The sequence below is a fragment of the Hyperoodon ampullatus genome (assembly GCF_949752795.1).
Source record: "Hyperoodon ampullatus genome assembly, chromosome: X".
Classification (NCBI taxonomy): Eukaryota; Metazoa; Chordata; class Mammalia; order Artiodactyla; family Ziphiidae; genus Hyperoodon; species Hyperoodon ampullatus.
In genome coordinates this window covers 128,558,023-128,576,728 of record NC_136913.1, presented here as the reverse complement: position 1 = coordinate 128,576,728, position 18,706 = coordinate 128,558,023, and the positions used below count along the sequence as shown (strand labels likewise).

At 59.9% G+C, this 18,706-nt stretch overlaps 2 protein-coding genes across 5 annotated transcripts; one reads left to right on the top strand and one right to left on the bottom strand.

The window, feature by feature from the left end:
- Nucleotides 1-248: 248 nt before the first annotated feature.
- On the top strand, nucleotides 249-2,204 carry LOC307069832 (heat shock transcription factor, X-linked member 3-like; the record flags this gene model as incomplete). Its single annotated transcript, XM_079728138.1, is given in 3 exon segments — nucleotides 249-869; nucleotides 1,239-1,508; nucleotides 1,512-2,204. Coding segments are annotated over 3 exon segments (1,443 nt in total). The 5' UTR covers nucleotides 249-389.
- LOC307069952 (protein EOLA1-like) lies at nucleotides 1,910-8,870 on the bottom strand. 4 transcript variants are annotated; one of them, XM_079728305.1, is made up of 5 exons: nucleotides 8,602-8,870; nucleotides 6,088-6,159; nucleotides 4,434-4,762; nucleotides 3,548-3,828; nucleotides 1,910-2,750 (listed from the first exon to the last, which is right to left on the bottom strand). In XM_079728305.1, the coding sequence occupies exons 3-5, from the start codon at nucleotides 4,499-4,501 to the stop codon at nucleotides 2,527-2,529; spliced, it is 573 nt and encodes a 190-aa protein (XP_079584431.1). In that variant the 5' UTR covers nucleotides 4,502-4,762; nucleotides 6,088-6,159; nucleotides 8,602-8,870; the 3' UTR covers nucleotides 1,910-2,526. The 4 variants fall into 4 exon arrangements, with proteins under 4 accessions (XP_079584431.1, XP_079584432.1, XP_079584433.1 ...); XM_079728306.1 differs by lacking the exon at nucleotides 4,434-4,762; XM_079728307.1 differs by lacking the exons at nucleotides 4,434-4,762; nucleotides 8,602-8,870 and adding an exon at nucleotides 6,433-6,499.
- Between the last annotated feature and the right edge of the window lie 9,836 nt (nucleotides 8,871-18,706).

Here is an 18,706-nt window from a genome sequence, read left to right as displayed (position 1 = left end):
TGGCAGTGGAGACAGGATCACCTTTCTCAACCCATCCGGGGCCTGGCGCCTTGAAACAAGGTGCCTGGCGGCAGACGGGGGAGTCTTTCCCGGGAACTTGAACCACACTTTTTGAGACTTTTAGAAAAAAAGACAGACGCCGGGGACCCCGTTCCCATCCCCTCCCCCACACTTGGCCAGGGCTCCCTCTCCAGACCGCCTTTGTGACATCACGTGACCAATAAAGAAGACTGCGACCTAAGTGGCTGGTTGCCCCACTACCGAGATTCTAGAATCTTGCGGACAGTATTTATTTACTGGGCATCCCCGCTCTGGTCCAAGGCATTTCTGCCCTGAGAGTTCAGTGATACGGTCTCGGGTGGAGAATGCTCCCAATCTAGACTGACTCCATGGCTAGTCAGAGTAGCGATGAGCTGTGTACAGCCACGCTGGGCCCATCGGCTGACGCAGAGCCAGCAACGTGGGTCCCCTCTCGTGCGTCCCCGGATCCAAATGTGGATTCAAGGGAGAGTTCGGAGAAGCAGGGTGACCAAGCCGAGAGCCCAGATCCTGGCTCCAAAGACAACCCGCCACCACAGGGTCCAAACAACGGTGTGGCCAACGAGAGTATCCTCGAGCTCTCCTTCCCAAGAAAGCTCTGGAGGATGGTGGAGGATTCCGCCTTCACCTCTGAGCGCTGGAATGACGAGGGAGACCTGGTGATCATCAAGGAAGACCTCTTCCAGAGGGAGGCTCTTCACCGCAGAGGCGCAGACAGGATTTTCAACACAGACAGCTTGAAGACTTTCATCCGCCAACTGAACCTGTACGGATTCAGCAAAATACGCCTGACCGGCCGCTCTCCAGGGAAGAAGAGGCTGACGGGAAAGTAGAAAGCCCTTCCGTTGCCCATGTTCTCTTTTTATTCGAGCCCCTTCCAGGGAGGCCAGATGGGCCACGTGCTGAACGGGTTTCATTTCCGAGAATAACTTTCTTCAGCCACAGCCCCTGCGAGAGGACCTGCAGGTGTGCCCACAGACCGCCTCGAGAGGCCACGAGATGTCAGGTAGCGACAGTAACACCTCGACCGAGGCTCACCTCGGGGAGCTCTAGGGAGCGCACACTCCAGGGCGGGATAACCTGCCAGGAACTTAAAGAGACCTTTCCTCCATAGTCAGATAAGACCATTATGATGGACGGGGGGGTGGGCGGGGAGGAATGGGTATTTTCTCCCAGAATGGCTCAAGTGATTCGTTTCATTTCAGATCTACCGCAGCTCCAACTTGCAGAGACACAAGCCTCTGCTCATCGAGAACATTCAGAGAAAAGGCAACCCGGGAGCAACCGCTCAGTCCGGGACCAGCGCAACAGCCCCAAAGAGAAAGAAGCCAGTGGCTGCTACCAGACGCTCCCCACAAATCCATTACAACAATTCCACCACCCAGAAGAAAGCCCCAAGTGCTCAGGGGCCCAGCGGTACCCAGTCTTTCCTGTTCTCTAGCATGTGCTCTATGAGCGGTGGAGCGGGATGAGCCAGGGAAAACCATTCCCCCAGTGAGCAGGGTGGTCCGAGCGGGGAGGGCACTCCCTGGAATGTCAGTTCTGTGCCCCCGGCTACCGCCGGAAGGGACGGCGCCAGGGAACTGCCCGCCAGCCCCACGGTTTACCCGGCTTATGGCTCGGAGATGTCTCTGTACAGCTGTTTCTCCCTCCTGCTGGCGGCCCTTTTAGCCACGTCCCCAAACAAGGTCCCTGAGGTGGATGAGGAGCAGGAGGGCTCCGCAGATTGCAGGCGTGCACACTGCCGTCTGCCGCAGAAGAGACGGGCCCTTCCAGCCGACACCTGGGGGAAAGCCCAGCACCTTCAGAAGTCACAACCCCTAGAAAGCTTGCTGACAAATGGCCCCAAACCCCACAGAGAAGTAAGAGATTTCCACAAAGTGAGCGACAGCCCTTCTCACTTTGCCGTCAGAGCTGTATTTAGGAGCCTGTCTTCGGACGTGAAGTGGCCGGGCAGCACGTCTAACACACACGCTTCGCGAGCCAAGGGACACTTTACAACAGGGCCAGGGTCACCTGCAAGGACAGAGCGCGCCCTGTTTCTGGGCCCGCGGTCCTCTCCCGCGTGCACGAGGCCCGCCACCAGCCTTCCCCCATCGTTCGTTCCCCAGACGTGCTCCAAACATCTGGGAGTTCTGACCAGGACAAAGAGGGGAAAACGCTAACCGGTACCCTCAAAACACATTTCTCTCAACCACCCAGAATCAGTAGGGCCAAAACGAGTGGCACTGCCATCTTTTCCTACAGGTCAAAGTCCTCGAGACTCTGTCGCTGAGCTCAGAGCGGCATCGCACGAGGAGAGTCCCAACCCGTCCCCGCACCAGGTGGGCACGTCTGCTTCCGTGAACAGCACCAGGTGGGCAGCGCTCCCCAGGGGAGGGCCTATTCAGACCGAACCAGACGTGCACGTCCAGGACGTGAAGGTGAGCGGACGGTGGCACGATGAGCTGGTCTCTCCGTCACCTTCCTCTCGAGAGCCCAGTCTGGTCAGGCCTCCTGCCCAGAGGGGATCAGGTGCTCGGGGATGTCCACCTGGAAGACGTCCTTCCCGCCTCTCCCGGGGACAGGCTGCAGCAGCCAGCGGGGGTTGGCAAGCGCAGTCAGGTACTTCTGCCGCAGGTTGGGCAGCAGGGCTTGATTCTCCAGCTCCGCAACCTCATTGGGACCTAAGTTTTCTGGGCACAGCAAAGTGTCCCCAATGTCAACCAGCCCTGTGCACAAAGACAGAAACACACAGATGGAGAACAAGGTGATTCAAAGTCACGACCGCTAGAGACTAAGACCACGTCATCAAGGGGACCCGGTGAGAACTGGGTCCCTCTGGCTGAGCATTTCCCACCTGCCAACCTCGGTTCAGGGAATTCGGGGCGAGGCCGAGGGAGGGAGGGAGAGCAATGAAAAGGAGAGGTCTGGTCCTCCATGACCCCACCAAGGCCCGGGCAGCCCCCAGCCCGACCGCTGCAGGCAGCAGGTACAGTTCAGGAGGGCCCCCGGCCGCCGCTGCGGGGAGCCTACGGGCAATCAGGTCCCTGAGCGATTCACCGGGGGCCAGCGGTTGATGCGGGACCTCCCCCCTGGGGACTTCCTCAGGACGCCGCGGGCAGCGGGGGTGAGGCAGGCACGTGAAGCCGGGCGGGCAGCCCGAGTTCCCAGGTCCCCTCACTCGCAGCTCTGGCTGCCGTGCTGCCTCCCGCGGGCTCTGCCACGGCACGCAGACACACGCGTGTACACGTGCGCGCGCACACGTACACACACGGAGGCGAGCGCCACGGGCAGAGCCAGAGCCGCCTCTGCCTCTCAGAGCACAAAGGGGGACTGAAGCCCAGAGGGGCGGGAGGGGACCTGGGCCCGCCGACCCCCAGCCCAGGGATCTTCCCGGCCCCTCCGAAGGTGAGGTGCCTCAGGAAAACTAACCCTAACCCCACACCGACCGGTTCAAAAGAGAACGAGGCGCCGAAGCCCCGGGTGAGACCCTGGGGGGCAGCCCCGGGGGGCGGTCGCCACTTGCCGGCTATCACTCCGCGGCCAAACTTCTCCCCGTCCCGCAGCAAGGCCTGGATCTGCGCGGGGCTCATCCCCAGCCTCTCGGCCAGCAGCTCCCTCCAGGCGGCGTCCTCCCAGTCCCTGTGCGCGATGTGGACGGCCAGGGTGCGGTGCCGCTGGCCGCTCAGCACGGGCCGCCACCGCGTCTCCAGAGTCTTCACCCCATTTAAGATGAAACCCGCATAAGGCTGCCGGAAGGACAGGCAGCCGAACTTCATCTCCCAGAGCTCCCAGGGCCTCACGCAGCTGCGGAAACACAGAACCGTAATGGTCAAGGAGCCTGACGTGCCGGCCTCCGAGCTCGTGACCCGTGGGCCTGACCTCAGCCCCGTGGGCCCCCCGGGCGCCAGCCCCTTCCATATCCGTCTCCGCGCCGTCAGCCAACAGGGGGTGCCGACCGGGGTGATCCGTCCATCAGATGGAGTCCGCGGGGAGCTCACAAGGGAGGCCGGGACAGCGAGAGACAGGCGTGTGGGCAATTCCACGACAGAGGGCCCTGGGCCCCGGGCAGCAGAGAGGACGGAGGGAGGGCCCCTTGGCTTCACAGCCCAGTGGCCGGGCTCTGGCCCTCTCCCGGCACAGACAGGGACAGTCCTGGGCCTGGCTTCTCCCCTGTCCCCGGCCCCGCAGCTCCCTGGCCCTGCCGCTGCCCATGCTCTGCGGATCCCCCACCTTACCCCAGGGCTGCTGAGTGCAAATCCTTGGCAACCAACCTTGGCTCGGCCCTGGGGACGCCCTGGCTCTCACATGGCCCTGCCAGGTGTCTCTTCCCCACACCTTGGGAGCCACCCTCCTCCCACCCCTTCCTGCACCACCGCTTCCACCCCGGCCCGGAGCACGAGAAAGGATACGTGACGGCAGGAACTACTGGCACTGGTGCGCGCTCCGTCTCCACGCCAGGACCTGGGGCGGGCACCATCCAGGGATCATAGATTTCAATCCTCAAATAACCCGGGAGGTTACCGTCACCCAGCTCTGCAGCTGAGGAGGCGCCGAAGGATACAGAGACAGCGCGTGGTTCCAGGGGACCTGACTCCACGCACCCCCGTCCTCGCCTGCTTTCCTTGTACCTGGGGTGGGGGGGAGGGTCCCCGCTCGCTGAGGACAGAGGAGCAGGGGAGCCGCGGGCCTGAAAGTCAGCCGGGTCACAGCACCGCACGGAGCCTCCACTTCCACGTGGCTGTGAGGACGGGGGACAAGGCCGCAAAGGCAGCCAGCTCAGGACCTTCCAGGGCTTTCCTGCCCCGAGCAGAGCGGAGCCACATTTCTCTCCAGGGCCCATGAGGCCCCACATGATCTGGCTCCTCCCCCTGGCTGCCTGCTCTCCTCGCCCCTGGATTCATCCCCTGCAGCCATGAAGGCCTTCCTTCCATCCCTGGAACGTTCCACGTGTGCTCCTACCTCAGAACTTTTGGAGGGTGTTAGGGGTCACACCGTGCCCCTGAAATTCACGTGCTGGAATCTCAACCCCAAGTACCTCAGGGCGTGACCCTACCTACAAAGCAAAGGTCTTCACAGGGGTGATCAAGGTCAGATGAGCTCATTAGGGTCGACCCTCCTCTAACAGGACTGATGTCCCCATAAAACGGGGCCAGTTAGAGACAGACCGGCACACAGGACAGCCAGCAAAGCCCCGGGAGTGAGGGGGGTGGGACGGGACAGATTCCCTCCGCAGCCCTCACAAGAGCCACCATCAGCGGCACCTAGATCTCGGGCTTCTGGCCTCCAGAACCGCAAGGCAATACATTCTGTAGTTCAAGCCACCCAGACTGTGGGACTCTGACACGACTGCCCGGGCAAGCGATCACAGAGGGTCAGCCCTGTCCTGGATGCCTCTCCACGCGGGGGTGGGGGATGACTTCTCCGCTCACAGCACCTCGGGAACACTGCTTCACGTCTGTACGTCTCCATCTGTCCTACTTTCACCGCCCACACGGTACCGCGTCGTCGGCTGTCCCACAGGTTGCTGACTCTTCCGCCTGCCGATGGGGACTCACAGACTGCTTGGCACATTCTGCCCCTCTAGACACTCAACACGACCACACACTCGCTAACTGAAGCCCCGGGTCGGAGGAGGCCCGCGTCACACGGCACACATCCCGAGATGCTGACACACACCAGCAAACGGCCTTCTGCAAAGGCTCCCCCATGTACACTCTGCCAGCCACGGGCGAGGATGCCGTGCCCTCACGCACTGGCGGGCCCCCGAGCATCATCATCCCGCTTAACCTCTGCCAACCTGATGGGTGACAAAGGGTCGCCCTCCTCATTGCGTTTGGGTTAGTTACGAGGGAGGCTGGCCAGTCCCTGGGGCCTGGCCGTTTCTCTGGCTCCTACTGGGGTGTGTGACTGGATCCCAGGCTTGCACGCGGTTTCCGCCACTCAGCTTCTCAGCCAGCTCCTTCCTCACGGGCGCCACCAGATCACAACCATGGGACCCGAACCGTGCGGGCGGAATCCTTGGGGAGAATCCCTCGGGAAGAAGGGGGCTGAGTGCCCTCCTACCTCTCGACGCAGAGGGTGCCTGCTTGGCGGCCAGAGGAGAAAACACTCTTCCACTTGTCTGGGTGTCTTCACCTGCACGAGGACCAAAGGGACAAGGAGAAAAGTCATCAGCCACAAGACAGCAATGCTGGCCAAGGAACCACAACGGTCTTCTCCTCGGCAGGGACCGGAGACCACCAGGACCCAGGAGGGCCCAACCGATGAGAAACACACGTGCCGGTTCCCTCAGGGTCGGTTCTGCTCATCAAGGCAACGGCCCCGTCCCCGCACGGCTGGGTCGGGAACCCCACGATGCCTCAGCCCGCAGCACAGAAGCCCATCCCACAGGACTGATGGTGATCTTACAGCCCAGCAGCTCCCGCATCCAACAGGAGAAAACGACACTTCTCCTCACAGTGCCACGCGGGAAGGATCTGGAGAGCCCCACAGTCCGTGACCCTCAATGGACTCCTGGGTGGGCCCCACCGGGAGGGGAGCCACGGACAAGCAGCTGAGCCCCGCAGGGCAGGGAGGTGGGCTGGGCGGGGTGGGGGTGGGGGTGGGGCAGGACTGCGGGCGGCAGGTGCGTGTGGACCAGCGCATCGCGGGACACACACGTGGAAGGATGGCGGGCGGGGACGGTGGCGTTGGAGGGGACAGGAAGGTGCGGCCTCGGCCGCCCCGCGCGCGCTCCCCGACGCAGAGCCCGGGAAGCTCCCGCCCGGAGGTACCGTCCGCGGGCGCGATGAGTCGCGGGCACGCTGGGACAGCCCGGCTGCGGCCACCGGGCAGGACGGTTGTCCGCCTCGGGGAACCGGGACCGGTGACAGGTGCTCGCGCCCGCAAGCGCTGACGCCCCTTATTTCCGGGGTGAACGCATGCACGTACACACGTACGCACGCACGTACGCAGGCACGCAGGTACGTAGACACGCACTTACGAACAATCGCGCATTCGCCGCAGGCTCCGGCCGCTAGGAGACAGAGTAGGAGCCGCCAGGCCGTGCGGCGCGCAGAAGGCCAAGGCCGCTCGGAGGCTCGAGACCGGCGGCGGGGAGCGGCACCCGGAGGAGGACCAGGAAGTGGGCGGGGGCGCGGGTCGGAAGGGAAGGGGCGGGGCTGTGGCGAATATCTGGGGAGGAGCTGGGGGAGGGGCAGGGCGGGGGTGGGAGGAACGGGGGGAGGAGTATTTGGGGCTGAAGTGTGGGAAAGAGCTGGGTGAGGAGGAGCTTCTGGAGGAGGAGGCAGAGCTGAGGAGTGGGGCGGAGCTGGGGAAAAGCCGGGCACGTGCGGGGCGGGGGCGGAGCTGACAGGGATGGAGCTTGGACCCCTGGGAACCCATGGAGGGTGGGCGAGGCCAGCTCAGCTGCGGAGGCCAGGCGGTGCCCTTTTGAGTCCAGTCCGCGCCGCAACAGTCGGCAAGGGTCAAAGTGGCAGCGACCCAGGGTCCTTAGCGACCGAATCCGAGCCTCAGAATGGACCCCAGGGGACAGGGAGGCGGGGTGGGGGGGGAAGATGGGGGATGGGGAGGGCCAGGGGGAGGGCGGGGAGGGGGAGGGGAGCGGGAGGGGGACAGGGCGGGGCCTCTGGGCTGAGGCTAGCACCTCTGGGCTGAATGCCCAGGCCACCTCCTGTCCAAGCCACCCTGGGACTGCTGGCCGTGTCCTGAGGGACAGTCTATCTGGCCTTTTCTGAGGTGAGAAGAAAATTTCTCACTCGGCTTCCTGTTGCCTCTGGGACCTGGCATGTCCCAAACAAAGCCAACTTCCCCTTCAGAGCAGTTTCCTGTCCTCTTCCTCCCAGTGGGGGGGGGGGCGGGGGGCGGGGCCTCAGCCCACTCAGTGCCGCCCACCTGGCTCTGCTCCTCCTGGCTTTGCTTACCCGAAGCCCGCCCTCCCTCCCATTTCCTTGGTGACCCAGTCCTGTGTCCCTGCCTCCCAAGTGCCTGATGAGAATAAATGCTCCTCTTTCTGTCCCCACTGCTACTGGCTGACTTCAGGCCTCATGACCTAGACCCGGTGCTGTCACCTGAGTCTCCCCACCGGCCGGGACGCCTCCTGTCTCTCCTCCCCCAGTGGGTGCCCCACAGGCCATCGGTTCCGTGTCACACCGCACATCTGTCCTCTTCAACCCCGGACTGAAAACCCTGTCAAGCACTCTCCTGGTTAAGCCCCAACACCTCCTTGGTGCCCTGGGAGGGCCTTCGAGTGGCCCCAGCTCTCCGTCCTTGTCTCCCAACACCCTGGGTGCCTGTGCTGTGCCTGCACGCTGCGCGCATGTGCTCTGCGGGTCTCTACCCTTCGGCACGCGCGGTTCCCGCTCCTGGACCCCTGGTTCCTCTTGTCCTGGCAAGCTCCTGTCCTCCTCCCAGGCACAAGTGTAACGTCCCCTTCTCCACCCGCCGCGAGCGTCAGGAGCTCCCGTCCGGGGTTCTGGCAGCGCCTTGTGCCTTCCTGCTGCCTTCCTTCACTGGGCTCTTCTTCCCGTGCTGGAGCTGCTCTCCAGGAGTCCCGGGAAGACAAGGACAGGCTCTTACTCGTTCCTGGAAGCGGGGCGCCTGACACAGCTGCTGCTGAGGGGACGTTGGCTCGACAGCGCACTGCTTTCTCTTGCAGGGAGCTGGCCTCCTGTCTCCTTGCAGAAGCCCGAGGAAACAGGAATGCCGGCCCCGAGGTGAGGAGCGGAGGGTGCCTTCGTGGATTTGAGGCCTCGGGCCTGCGGGGGACCTGAGCGATCAGCAGATCCAGCTCCCTCCATGCCCCTCCTCCCCTCCTCGGCTCCTCACCCCAAGAGTGGTTATCAGCTGCATCCAGACACCCCAGAACCTCGTCGGAGTGGTTTCAAATCATGAGGGAGCGTCCCGTGAATGGTGGGTGGGCTGCTGGTGTTCCAGAACTAGAAGAACTAGAACTTGCCCGGTGAGCTAGAGGCACGTGATAGGTGGCTGCTGGTTGGGGGACAGCTGTGATGCCCCTCCCTAAGGACTCCCTTCTCTGACCCTCCCCTGTGTGCTGAGAGGCGGGGAGCCCCAGGGCCCTCGGGGCGGGTGAGGTCTGGGGTAGTGGCTGCCAGGCCAGTTTGCTGCCGGATGGGCAGGCCCAGCAGGAATGGCCTGGCCATGTTGCAGGTGGGCGTGGGACGGTGTTTGGCTGCCCCTGTGAGACGGACCCCTTTGCAACTCAGCCTTGATCTTCAGTACAGGTAAGTCAGCGCCGAGCCTTAAAACCATCTGATTTCTGACTTCCCGGTGACGGTTTCTCCACCTGCTGCTTCCCACACCCTCCAGGAGCAAGGTCCCGGCAGGAACAGGCCTTCTCTCCCTTCTGTCTGCTCATCAGGGTGTCAGCCGTGGCCTCCAGCCTGGCCGCTCCTGCCTTCCGCTGCTCGGGCTCCTGCTTCCTCCCAGCCCCTGTGACTGGGCCTCAGCCCACATCCCAGGAGGGAGTCTCCTCTTCAAGCTCCGCTTCTTCCCCAGACACGCTTCTGTCCCCGTGAGGCACCCCGTCTTCCTTCTAGGAAGTCCTCGTCGTTTGCGCCACTGCTCTTTGGGGGACGGTGCCCCGAGGACATCGCCTCCTCTCAGAGCCCAGGGCACCTGCTCTGAGTCCACTTCCCTTTCTGACCCCCCGCCCGTGGCACCAGCAGACCTCACTGTCCCTGCGACCCATCTGGGCACTTGCCTTTGCAGCTGCGTCCCCTTCTGGTCCCCGGTGGCCTGGGTCCCTCCAGCCCCGCACCCCAACTGCGTCTTTGAGGCCCGGAGAGGGCTCCAGTTTGCTCCTGCTGCTCGTTTGGGGGGCACCACCGGTGTGGGACGGGCTCGACCCAGAGTCTCGGTTTCACTAGTGTCCTCCTTGGTAGGGCTGGTTTCCTCTCTGAAACGCCTTTGGCCCATCTTTCCACCGAGCTGCGTGTCTGTCCTTTTTGTGCCGAGTCGTGGGAGCTCCTTTCGGGCTCCGGGTACTAATCCCGCCGTGGTTGTTGGTGTTTCAGATGCCTCCTCTTGCCCCGTGGGGGCTGGTTTCCTCCTCTCTTTGAAGGCCAGCTTTGGACTCCGCATGCACCTACACCTTCTCCGACTTGTAAGTGCCCCACACGTCGGAGCGTGTCCCGCCGGCCCTCCAGCTGGAGGCTGCCGTCCACTCCCAGGCCCGCCCCCTGGGGCTAGTGGTCCCCGCGGAGACGGTGCCCTGGCGTCCAGCGCTCTGCCCGTGAGAAGGGGCTCCTTCTTGACTGGGTAAGTCACTCGGTCACCGCCTGGCTTTAGTTCCGTGCCCTGGACTCACGCAGGCATCCGTGCGGCTGCAGGAAGACGGCCGGCCTTGTTTTCTCTGCCCCAGCTCCCGGTTTACCTCCTGCCGCCCCACATCTGGCCTGTTTCTAAGACGTGCTCCCCTGCCCCCGCCTTCCCCTCTGTCCCCTGGGCAGCTCCTGTTGGCCGTGTCCCTCTCCACACGGCCCAGATCGAGGGGTCCAGCCTGAGAACCGCAGGTGTTTCTGATTCTGTCTTAGTGACTGGCGCTGCAGGACCTCGGGAAGAAGCTGCAACCAGGGCACCCGCAGATGTGGGGAGCCACTTTGCCGCCACTGCTCGGGGTGGTGCCTGCGTAGGGAACGTGGCACAGCACAGGGGTCTCCTGTGCACTTCTGGCGATGCCCCCACGTGCATTCACATTATAGACCGTTACATCACCTTTGGCTGGGGGTGGGAGACGCTCGTCTCCACGTCTGCGGCTCCTGAGCTCTTGGGGCTACGTACTCTTGAGCGTCCTCAGTCTGTGGGCCGATCAGCAACGACCCGAGCCCCAGGCCCTCCGCAGCTGGAGGGGGCCTTCCCGACATCAGGCCGTGGCCCAGTGAATGGGTCCAGCTTACTTGTTTGAGAGATTCAGGAGTGGGGCCGGGGTGCGGGGGTGGGGGTCTGGAGCGAGTGTTGCCATCCCGTAACCGTGGTTACAGCGCTTGGATGACAGGACTGATGTGCTCTGCATGTGGGGCCCGTTCAGCCGCCTCTTGAGTATCTGTGTGCTCTCGGTGGCGACTTTACAAAGTACAGAGAGGATGTGAAGAGGCAGGAGCGACGGACGCCCATGAGGCGTCACCTGGAGGCAAGACGGTTCGCGGGTTCACGCCTGGGGCGTGTTTCCCCTGCTCCTTTTCTCCACGTTTCTCCTTCACTCACTGCAGTGCGTGCAGGGTTACCATGGGGCCTTAACATCTTCTCACTCCCGTTAAGTGTTACTCGGGTTCTGAAGGATTCCTCGGCAGACAGCTCACTAAGCCCTGCACCTGGTTCTGGAGGATATTGGATTGCAGCCTCTCCCTGCTCAAGACCAACTGACCAATCCTCGGGAACGGCCCACTGACAGTCTCTGCTCAGAAACCCCAGCCCAGGGGTCCTCCTGAAGCGGCCGCAGAGACAGTTTATTGCGTCTCCCACATCAGGGTCAAGCTGGGCCCAGTGTCCAACAGCCTCCAGCTGTCTGGTTGTCCCGCTTCCTGGTGTTGGGTCACCCAGCGTGGAGCCCGAGGTCCCTTTGGGAGGGGCTGGGGGGTCATTCCAGTGCCTGCTTGCCTTGGTGCTGCAGCGTCCTTCCCCCTGGGGACCCGCCATGTCCCTGGTCTGCGGTTCCACGTCTGAGAACTGGCTCAGGGGCAGAACCTGGGCGAGGGATCATGACCTGTTCACTGGGGCGGCTGCCCTCGGCCTCCTGCCATCTGTCCTGCCGTCTGTCCTTGCTCTTTTGAGTGTCCGTTTTAGACTGTATCTTGGTTGGTTGCCCATCCATCGAGCCCCCGGGAAGCCGTGCTGTACTGATCACCTGCCCCCCTCGGTGGGTCAGGCCTCCTGGTCAGTGGCGGTCATCGTCATAGCCCCTGGTTTCTGGCCGCTCAGTGGCGCCCCACGACCTCTGCTGCAGTCCCTGGGCGGCGGGGGAGGGCAGGGGCTCGTCCGTTTCCTCCCTCACCAGGCCTGGCATGCCTGGCCTGTGTTGTGCGGTGGCTTCGCTCTGTTTGGGGGCCTGGCAGTGGGCTGCCCACCTCTCTCCATTTTTCCTGCACTTTCCTGCTTGTAGCGCTTCAGGTCCCACAGCAAATCGGGGTGGCTGGCTACCCTGTCTCCTGGGACGGAGGGCACCTGTGGGGAAGGACTCGGGTCATGTTTGCTCCCTCGGGGGTGAGGTGGGGATGCCCGCTCTTTGGGGGAGGGGTGGGCCGCTGCCGCAGGCTCAGAAGTTCAGAGACATCTGGGGAGTCCTTCTCTTCTGGGGCTTCCTCCCAGTCTCCCTGGTCCTCGTGTCAAGGATGCAGATTTTCCCAAGTGGGCTTCCGATGCTGGCGGGACAGACGTGCCTTGGTTGAACATTCAGCGTCTTTGAGGTTCAGGCACTTCTCTCGAATCCTGGGTTGGACAGTTGTCCGCTGCCTGAGATGGGGGCTCCTTTGTAAGGTACTGGGGAGACCCTGGGGCCCCCTTTCTTCTCACTTTGCTCTTCACCCTAAGCTGCTCATCCCCTATGGTCGGCAAAGCAAAGAAGTCACCTCCCCTTGTGCCCCCCACGTTCCGCACGCTTGGCTCTTCTCACCTGCCAGGAAATTCCTCTCCCCCTGCCAGCCCAGCGAAAGTTCTAGCATGAAAGTTCTAGCAACTGGGCTGTGGCCTTGTGCCCGGGGCTGTCCACCCGCATGCCACCCATCCCCGGGGTGGGGTCCTCATTGCCAGTGGGGCAGGTGATGACAATCCCGTACCAAGACCCCATCTTGTCACCTGCTCCTTGGACCATTCCAGGACCGACCGGCTCGGGTTGTGTCCCTCGGGAAGCTGATCCCAGGAGAGAGTTAGTGCCAAAGGCTGGCTGGGGACTCACACCTGCTAAGGGGACAGGGAGCAAGCAGAGTTGGTCAGGGTGTCCCTTCAATCTGTGATGTCGACCTGATAGTTTCTGCCAGCCCGTCGGGGAGCTGCAGAGCACGGACTGGCATTAGAGGTCCCCGCAGTGGGCCCCAGTGGTCAGGCCCTCGTAGTGCCTGAGGCCTCGTGATCCGCATCGACTGACCAGGAGAGCCAACATCCAGAATTGGTGCCCGAGGGGTGGCTGCGTGTGCACACAGGGCGCCAGCTGCCTTTGCCCGGGCAGCACCTTGCTCTGCCCTGCGGCCGGCCTGGTGGGAGGTGCTTTGGCTTCTTGAGCATCAGACAACCGCTGGGTTGGGCAGGGGACGTGCTTCCAGGGCGCTGGCTAACTGGCCATCTGTTAGCATCGTCGGTGTCAGCGCAGCTTGATGGGAGAGAGCAGATCTGGATACCAGACATCATAAGGCAAAGCCCATTTAAGTCCGCAGATGTCGTCCTGTGAGAGGGTCCTGGACTGTGCAGGGACACAGGTGTCCACTCACCCTTGGGTTCCTCAGGGCTGGTGGGGGAGGGGCATCTTCCAGGCAGACATGTAAGGCACAGAGTCTGAAGCGAGGCGGAAGGAGGGGAACGTGAGGAGCGGGGAACCCCTGACTCAGAGCAAGGGCTGCGGAGGGCTTCAGAGAGGAGCGCCGTCTGGGCTGGGTCTTGAAGTGAGAAGGGTCTCCTTAGCTGGGAGATGGGGGACGGGCCCCCTGGAAGGGCCAGGCACATTCAGGGGACTGAGACCAGGTGTGTGGCTGGAGTAGATGAGTTTATGGAGGGCCCCAGCCTGACACCATCAATTCAGGTCCTCTGAGCGATTGTTGGCATAGGAGTTTTAGAGATTTTGATGTGCTGTGAAGTTTCATTCATTGCCTGTAGAGGGAAGTGTGTGTGCAGAGCTACCCAGGTAGGCTGGGCAGGCTCCTGTCATCCACAGGGAGCAGCGTGCGAGGAAGCACAAGCTCTGCTCTGCCATCACAAACCTGGGATTGATCCCCGGCACCACCACTGCTGGAGTGTGAGTCTAAGCAAATCACTTTACCTCTGTGAGTCTCGATTTCCTCGTCTGAAGGATGGGCATAATGTGCAAGTCTCCCGATAAGGACTAGCTTTTTTTATTCTGTCTGGTGGGGGTGAGGATGACACGGGATGATTCACATGAGAGCAGTCTGTAAACCCGAAAGCACCTACTACAAATAATGTTTGAAGAGGCGTCTCTGTTTTCCCAAAAAGGATTTGCCAGGCTAGAAAGAGTGTGGGAAAGCAGGCCTGTGCCTTGAAGCCTGCAGCTTGGAGACAGGCAGACACTGAAAAGCCTCCAGCTTGGAAAGGAGAAAGAGAACAGTGACACTATCGGACCCCAGTCCCAAAGGTCCTACAGGATATGGCCTGGGGACTTGGGGGCCATGGGTAGGTTTAGACCAAAGATGTATAGTGGCCCCTGGACACAATAGGAGGCAGCGTGAACTGAGTCAATCCGACAGGGTTTGAGAATTAGGGGCTGTAGCAGTGCCGGGAATCGCTGAAGCTAGGAGCTTCCCTGAACTGTGTGGGAGTTGATGTCAGCCTGCTGCCTCGGGTAATACGGGTCTGTGATCTGCTCTCCACGATTCCATCAGCCATGATGTTTTGGCAACCAAAAGTGTTTTCAGCAGCTTGACCTAAACCCGTTTGGTGGTAAAACCAAAAATGGATGATGGCACAAAGCTATTTATAGCATCCTGAATTTTTTTTATTTATCCCATTTGGTGTTAAGAGTCATGTGGTTCACTGCAGAGAAGTCAGCGAGTTTGCTAGACCCTGCCAGGGTGTCACTGATACATGCTCTGTGTCCCTGTCATCTTTATGAATCCTGAAACTCACGTGGCCCCCAAGGCTTTTGGACAAAGCATTGTGCGCATGTGATATTAACACCAGTAAGAGCCAACATTTTGACAGAGGCCCAGGGTTCCTGGGTGTGTGACCTTCCTCCAGCCTTCGGCCAGCAGGGATGCCCTTCCTGGGACAGGCAGGACTGAGGCCCAAGCCCCAGGTCAACCTAGATGACTAGACACCCCACCATCTGTCAAACTGCATCAGGATGTGGAATCTCGTTTGGTACCAACCACGGTCTTCCATGGTAGAAATGGGATGAACCTAGAGCTAAAAGGAGGAAGGGCTCTTGGAAAGCATGAATGTCCACTGTTTATATCTCTCAAAACCTGTCCACTGTCTTGTTTCAGGAAATCCCGAGCCCTGTGCCATCTCCCAGTGCCGTCCCACAAAGCCTGGGTCCCGCACACAATTCTGGCGTGTTTTGTGATTTAGGAGTCTCTGATTTTGAGAGCTCGGTGATGACACAGGAAGCTTGGCAGCATCAGGCTCACCCGGTTGCCTTGCTTTCATAGCACACTTCACAAGGGCCCAGTGGGACATGCAGCTGGAGGAGATGAGCTGAATGGGCGCTGTGCTGCCACAGGTGCTAGTTGCTCTGCTGGGCGGCCCCCCTCTGTCCTTGAAGCCTGTCTGTTAACTTTGGACAGGATGGAAAGATGCCTTCAGGGAGTAGCACTGACATCTCACTTGCTCTATGCTTAGTAACTAATTATATTATTAGGATTAACCTGGACCCTAAATTGCAAAGTCCATGTTTTCCCTGAGCAAAATTGGGGTTTTCTGCCAGCCAATGATCTGGAAGCTCTCTCTTGCCTGCCCACCCCTGCTTCTGTGCCTTGGTGACCCTCCGTGTACCCTGGTTGCCCATGAGGATGCATGGTGATCAGCCTCACATACAGGGCTGAGCGGCCCAGACCAGTGCCCTGGGCTGGGTTTGTCCTTGGCATTGTGACCGTCATGGCTCAGAGGCTAGGGTTTAAGTTCCAGCTCTGCTGGCGGTGAGATCTTGAGCCAGTGCTGACCCTTCTCCAGCCTCAGTTTGCACATCTGTATGCTGGGTGTAGTAACTGTGCACAGTTCCTGGGGCAGCAGGGAGGATTCCGTGAGTTGAAAGGCTGGAATGAATTTGGTGCACAAAGATGTTATGGGGAAGAGAAGCAGGAAAATTATGTTGGGGTCTTTTGCCTGGCTTTGGGCCCCACCACCGGCTGACAATTGCAGAAAAAGTGCTCAATGCTACCTTGCCTCCAGCCTGTTGTCGTGTGCCTCTGGGGTTCTGAGGACTGGTTCTTTAAGCAGCTTGTTGTTGACGTAGAAGACAAGTTACACTGGAAATGCGAAACCAGAGTCGCTCTGCTCATAATGCCAGGAACAAGGCACCAGGAAGATGCCCCACTTGCTCCCTGGAGCCTGTCAGGCAACTGGGTGGGCATCACCTGAGTAAGGCTGAAGTCCCCTGTGCCACAGGCTGCGGCTTCAGAACTGGAAGCATTTCACTGGCCCAGCTGGCATTACTCTGAAGTTCACGAGCCATGGTGTGGGACTCAGGAGAGCCAGCAATCGCTGAGGCAATGCGCCAGTGAAGCTAGAGCTGGGGCAGGCCAGGTAGGGCAGGATCTGGAACTCCATTGGCAGGACCTGCTACCCACAGCCCCAGATTATTGAGTACCTGCTGGACACTGGGAACAGACCCCTAGGTAGTCTCGTTGTGGGAATTCACATTTCCTGATGCGGCCAAGGGAGGTTTCGCAGCGGGTCAGGACCACCCTGTGGAGCTAAGATTGAAAGTGCATCTGTCTGAAGGCAGAGCCCATGCTCATTGAATTGCCCCATCATGTGACCACTCCACGTGCCATCACTCAGAGAGGTGGGGGCCACATGGCCAGCTGGAGGCCAGCAAGCTGTCGGGGGCAGTGACATTGGGCAGCTGGTGGTTTCTGCCGGGGTACAAGGTGAAGGGTAGGACTGGGAGTTTCAAGCTTTTGCTCCTACCCGGGGTTCAAAGGCAGCACTTGGGCTCCAAAATTCAATGGAGAGAAATCCCATCTTTAAGGACTTTTTGCAAGCTGTGTTTTGCCTGTGAACACATGTCCTTTAGCAAGAATCCCCTCTGGTATGCCTTCCACCCAAGTGTTTTTATTGGTCCCTTAGAGACTCTTACAGAAGTTTCCCATATTGATAGACTTTTAAATGATGTTACAGAAATATCACATCACACTGATTACGTAAGGGGTGACGTCCACTGCTTCCCAAATGCCACATTTCTTCAAGTAAAACGCAGATGACAGCCTGCAGTATATAAGGAAATCACATCCTAGTAAAGACAGAATTGAAATTCTCATCCCTTTTACTTATTTTAAAATTAGTAGTGCCATATAAAATGAGGGCTTCCTTTTCCTCACCAAGCCCGTGCTCCCCTTGCTACCTTTCCGGCGTAAACTACTAACTGCATGAAGACACCTGTCTGATGAGGCACATGCTAATTCACCGTACCACCGAAGATTCCTTCCACACTTCTGTTCCTCCCCGCCCCTGAAAAGGGCCCCGTTTCGGGCTGTCTTTAGCTATTCCTTCTGTAGATGGACCCATTCGCGCCTGAGGTGTGTTTCATGGCACAAGTATGAGAGGGGCCCCAGAGGAATGTCACCCAAGCCTCACGCTGTCTCCCAGCTCCACTTGTCCCCTGGCTTTGACTGCAGAAGTGCACAGGGAGAGGGGGTTGCCCTGGCCATCCAGCTGTGGGCTCCCATTCGCAAGAAACACCCAATTGTCAAGCGTCTAAGAGCACAGGTGTGCAATGCCAGACAGGCCTGGGGCTGGCTCGCAGCCCCTCCCCTCACACAGGAAGCCCCCCAACTGTGAGAGTCCTCCTTGAGGTCTCATTATTCCCCTTCCCTGAGGCTCTTAAATCTGGGGGAGTAAGCCGAAATCCTCCCTAGATGAAAGAGGAACGGGAAAACCAGGAGGAAGGGGGTGACCAAATGTAACCTCCTCAATTCGGGTGCATGCAGCGCAAATGGGAAAAAAAAAGATCTGACTAGGCATTTGTAGTTTGTTTTAAGTGTGTGCTTCGTCTATATATTATTTTAAGGACATGAATCACTAATAAAGTAGCGCCAGCGAACACCAGCGCTTGGGCGGCCCCTGCTGGAGGCTTTTAGAAATTCTCCACTTCCTGGCTCTGACAGCCCTAGAGTTGCCTGCTCCAAGCTAGAGGCCTGTCATCCCACCCAGAGCCATGCTCGCTGAATCAATGAATGGCAGGATGGAAAAGTCTGGGCTTGAAGAGAAAATGAAGGAAAAATAGAGTAGAGAGAAGGGAAAGGAAAGGTTGTTCACAGAATGATGCAAGATGTCCAGAGACAAATGGGCCTGGGACCAACCTCTTCCACAATGAGAGAATCATCTCACTTTACAAAGTCCTTGACTTAGGGCCAGAGCTCAGCAAACGTCAATGCTGCAGCGATGCCCAGTCCCTCTTCTGCCCCCTCATGTTCCATAACGCTTTACTTCAACAGAATCAGATTCTGGTTGTGATCCAATTCACCTTCACTCCCCCGGGAGTTCCCAGCTAGAAACCAGGCTATCCCTGCTGTATCATCAACCTTGGGGCAGCCCAGACCCAGCTCCATCCACCTGGCACTCCCCAGGCAGTTAGAGAACAATCCAGCACATCTTGAGACAGCCATTTCCGGGAACAGGGCCCTCGGTATCCGGCACATGTGGTGGCAATCGCAGCCCACATCAGGTTCCTTCTCAGATTCAGTTCACATGCCCACAGACACAAGGGTGCTGCCTGCCTCTCTGTGCAGGGTGAGCTCTGCCTTCTCATCCAAGTAATTCTGGTCATGCTTGTCATCCCAGT

What these genes read in the sequence shown, in the direction of transcription:
- LOC307069952 (XM_079728305.1), bottom strand. Translation starts at nt 4,501, where the DNA reads ATGGTGCCCGCCCCAGGTCCTGGCGTGGAGACGGAGCGCGCACCAGTG. An exon ending in CCAGTAGTTCCTGCCGTCAC is followed by an intron (nt 3,829 to 4,433) that starts GTATCCTTTCTC and finishes GTGTTTCCGCAG; the next exon opens with CTGCGTGAGGCCCTGGGAGC. An exon ending in TGGCCGCGGAGTGATAGCCG is followed by an intron (nt 2,751 to 3,547) that starts GCAAGTGGCGAC and finishes CTTTGTGCACAG; the next exon opens with GGCTGGTTGACATTGGGGAC.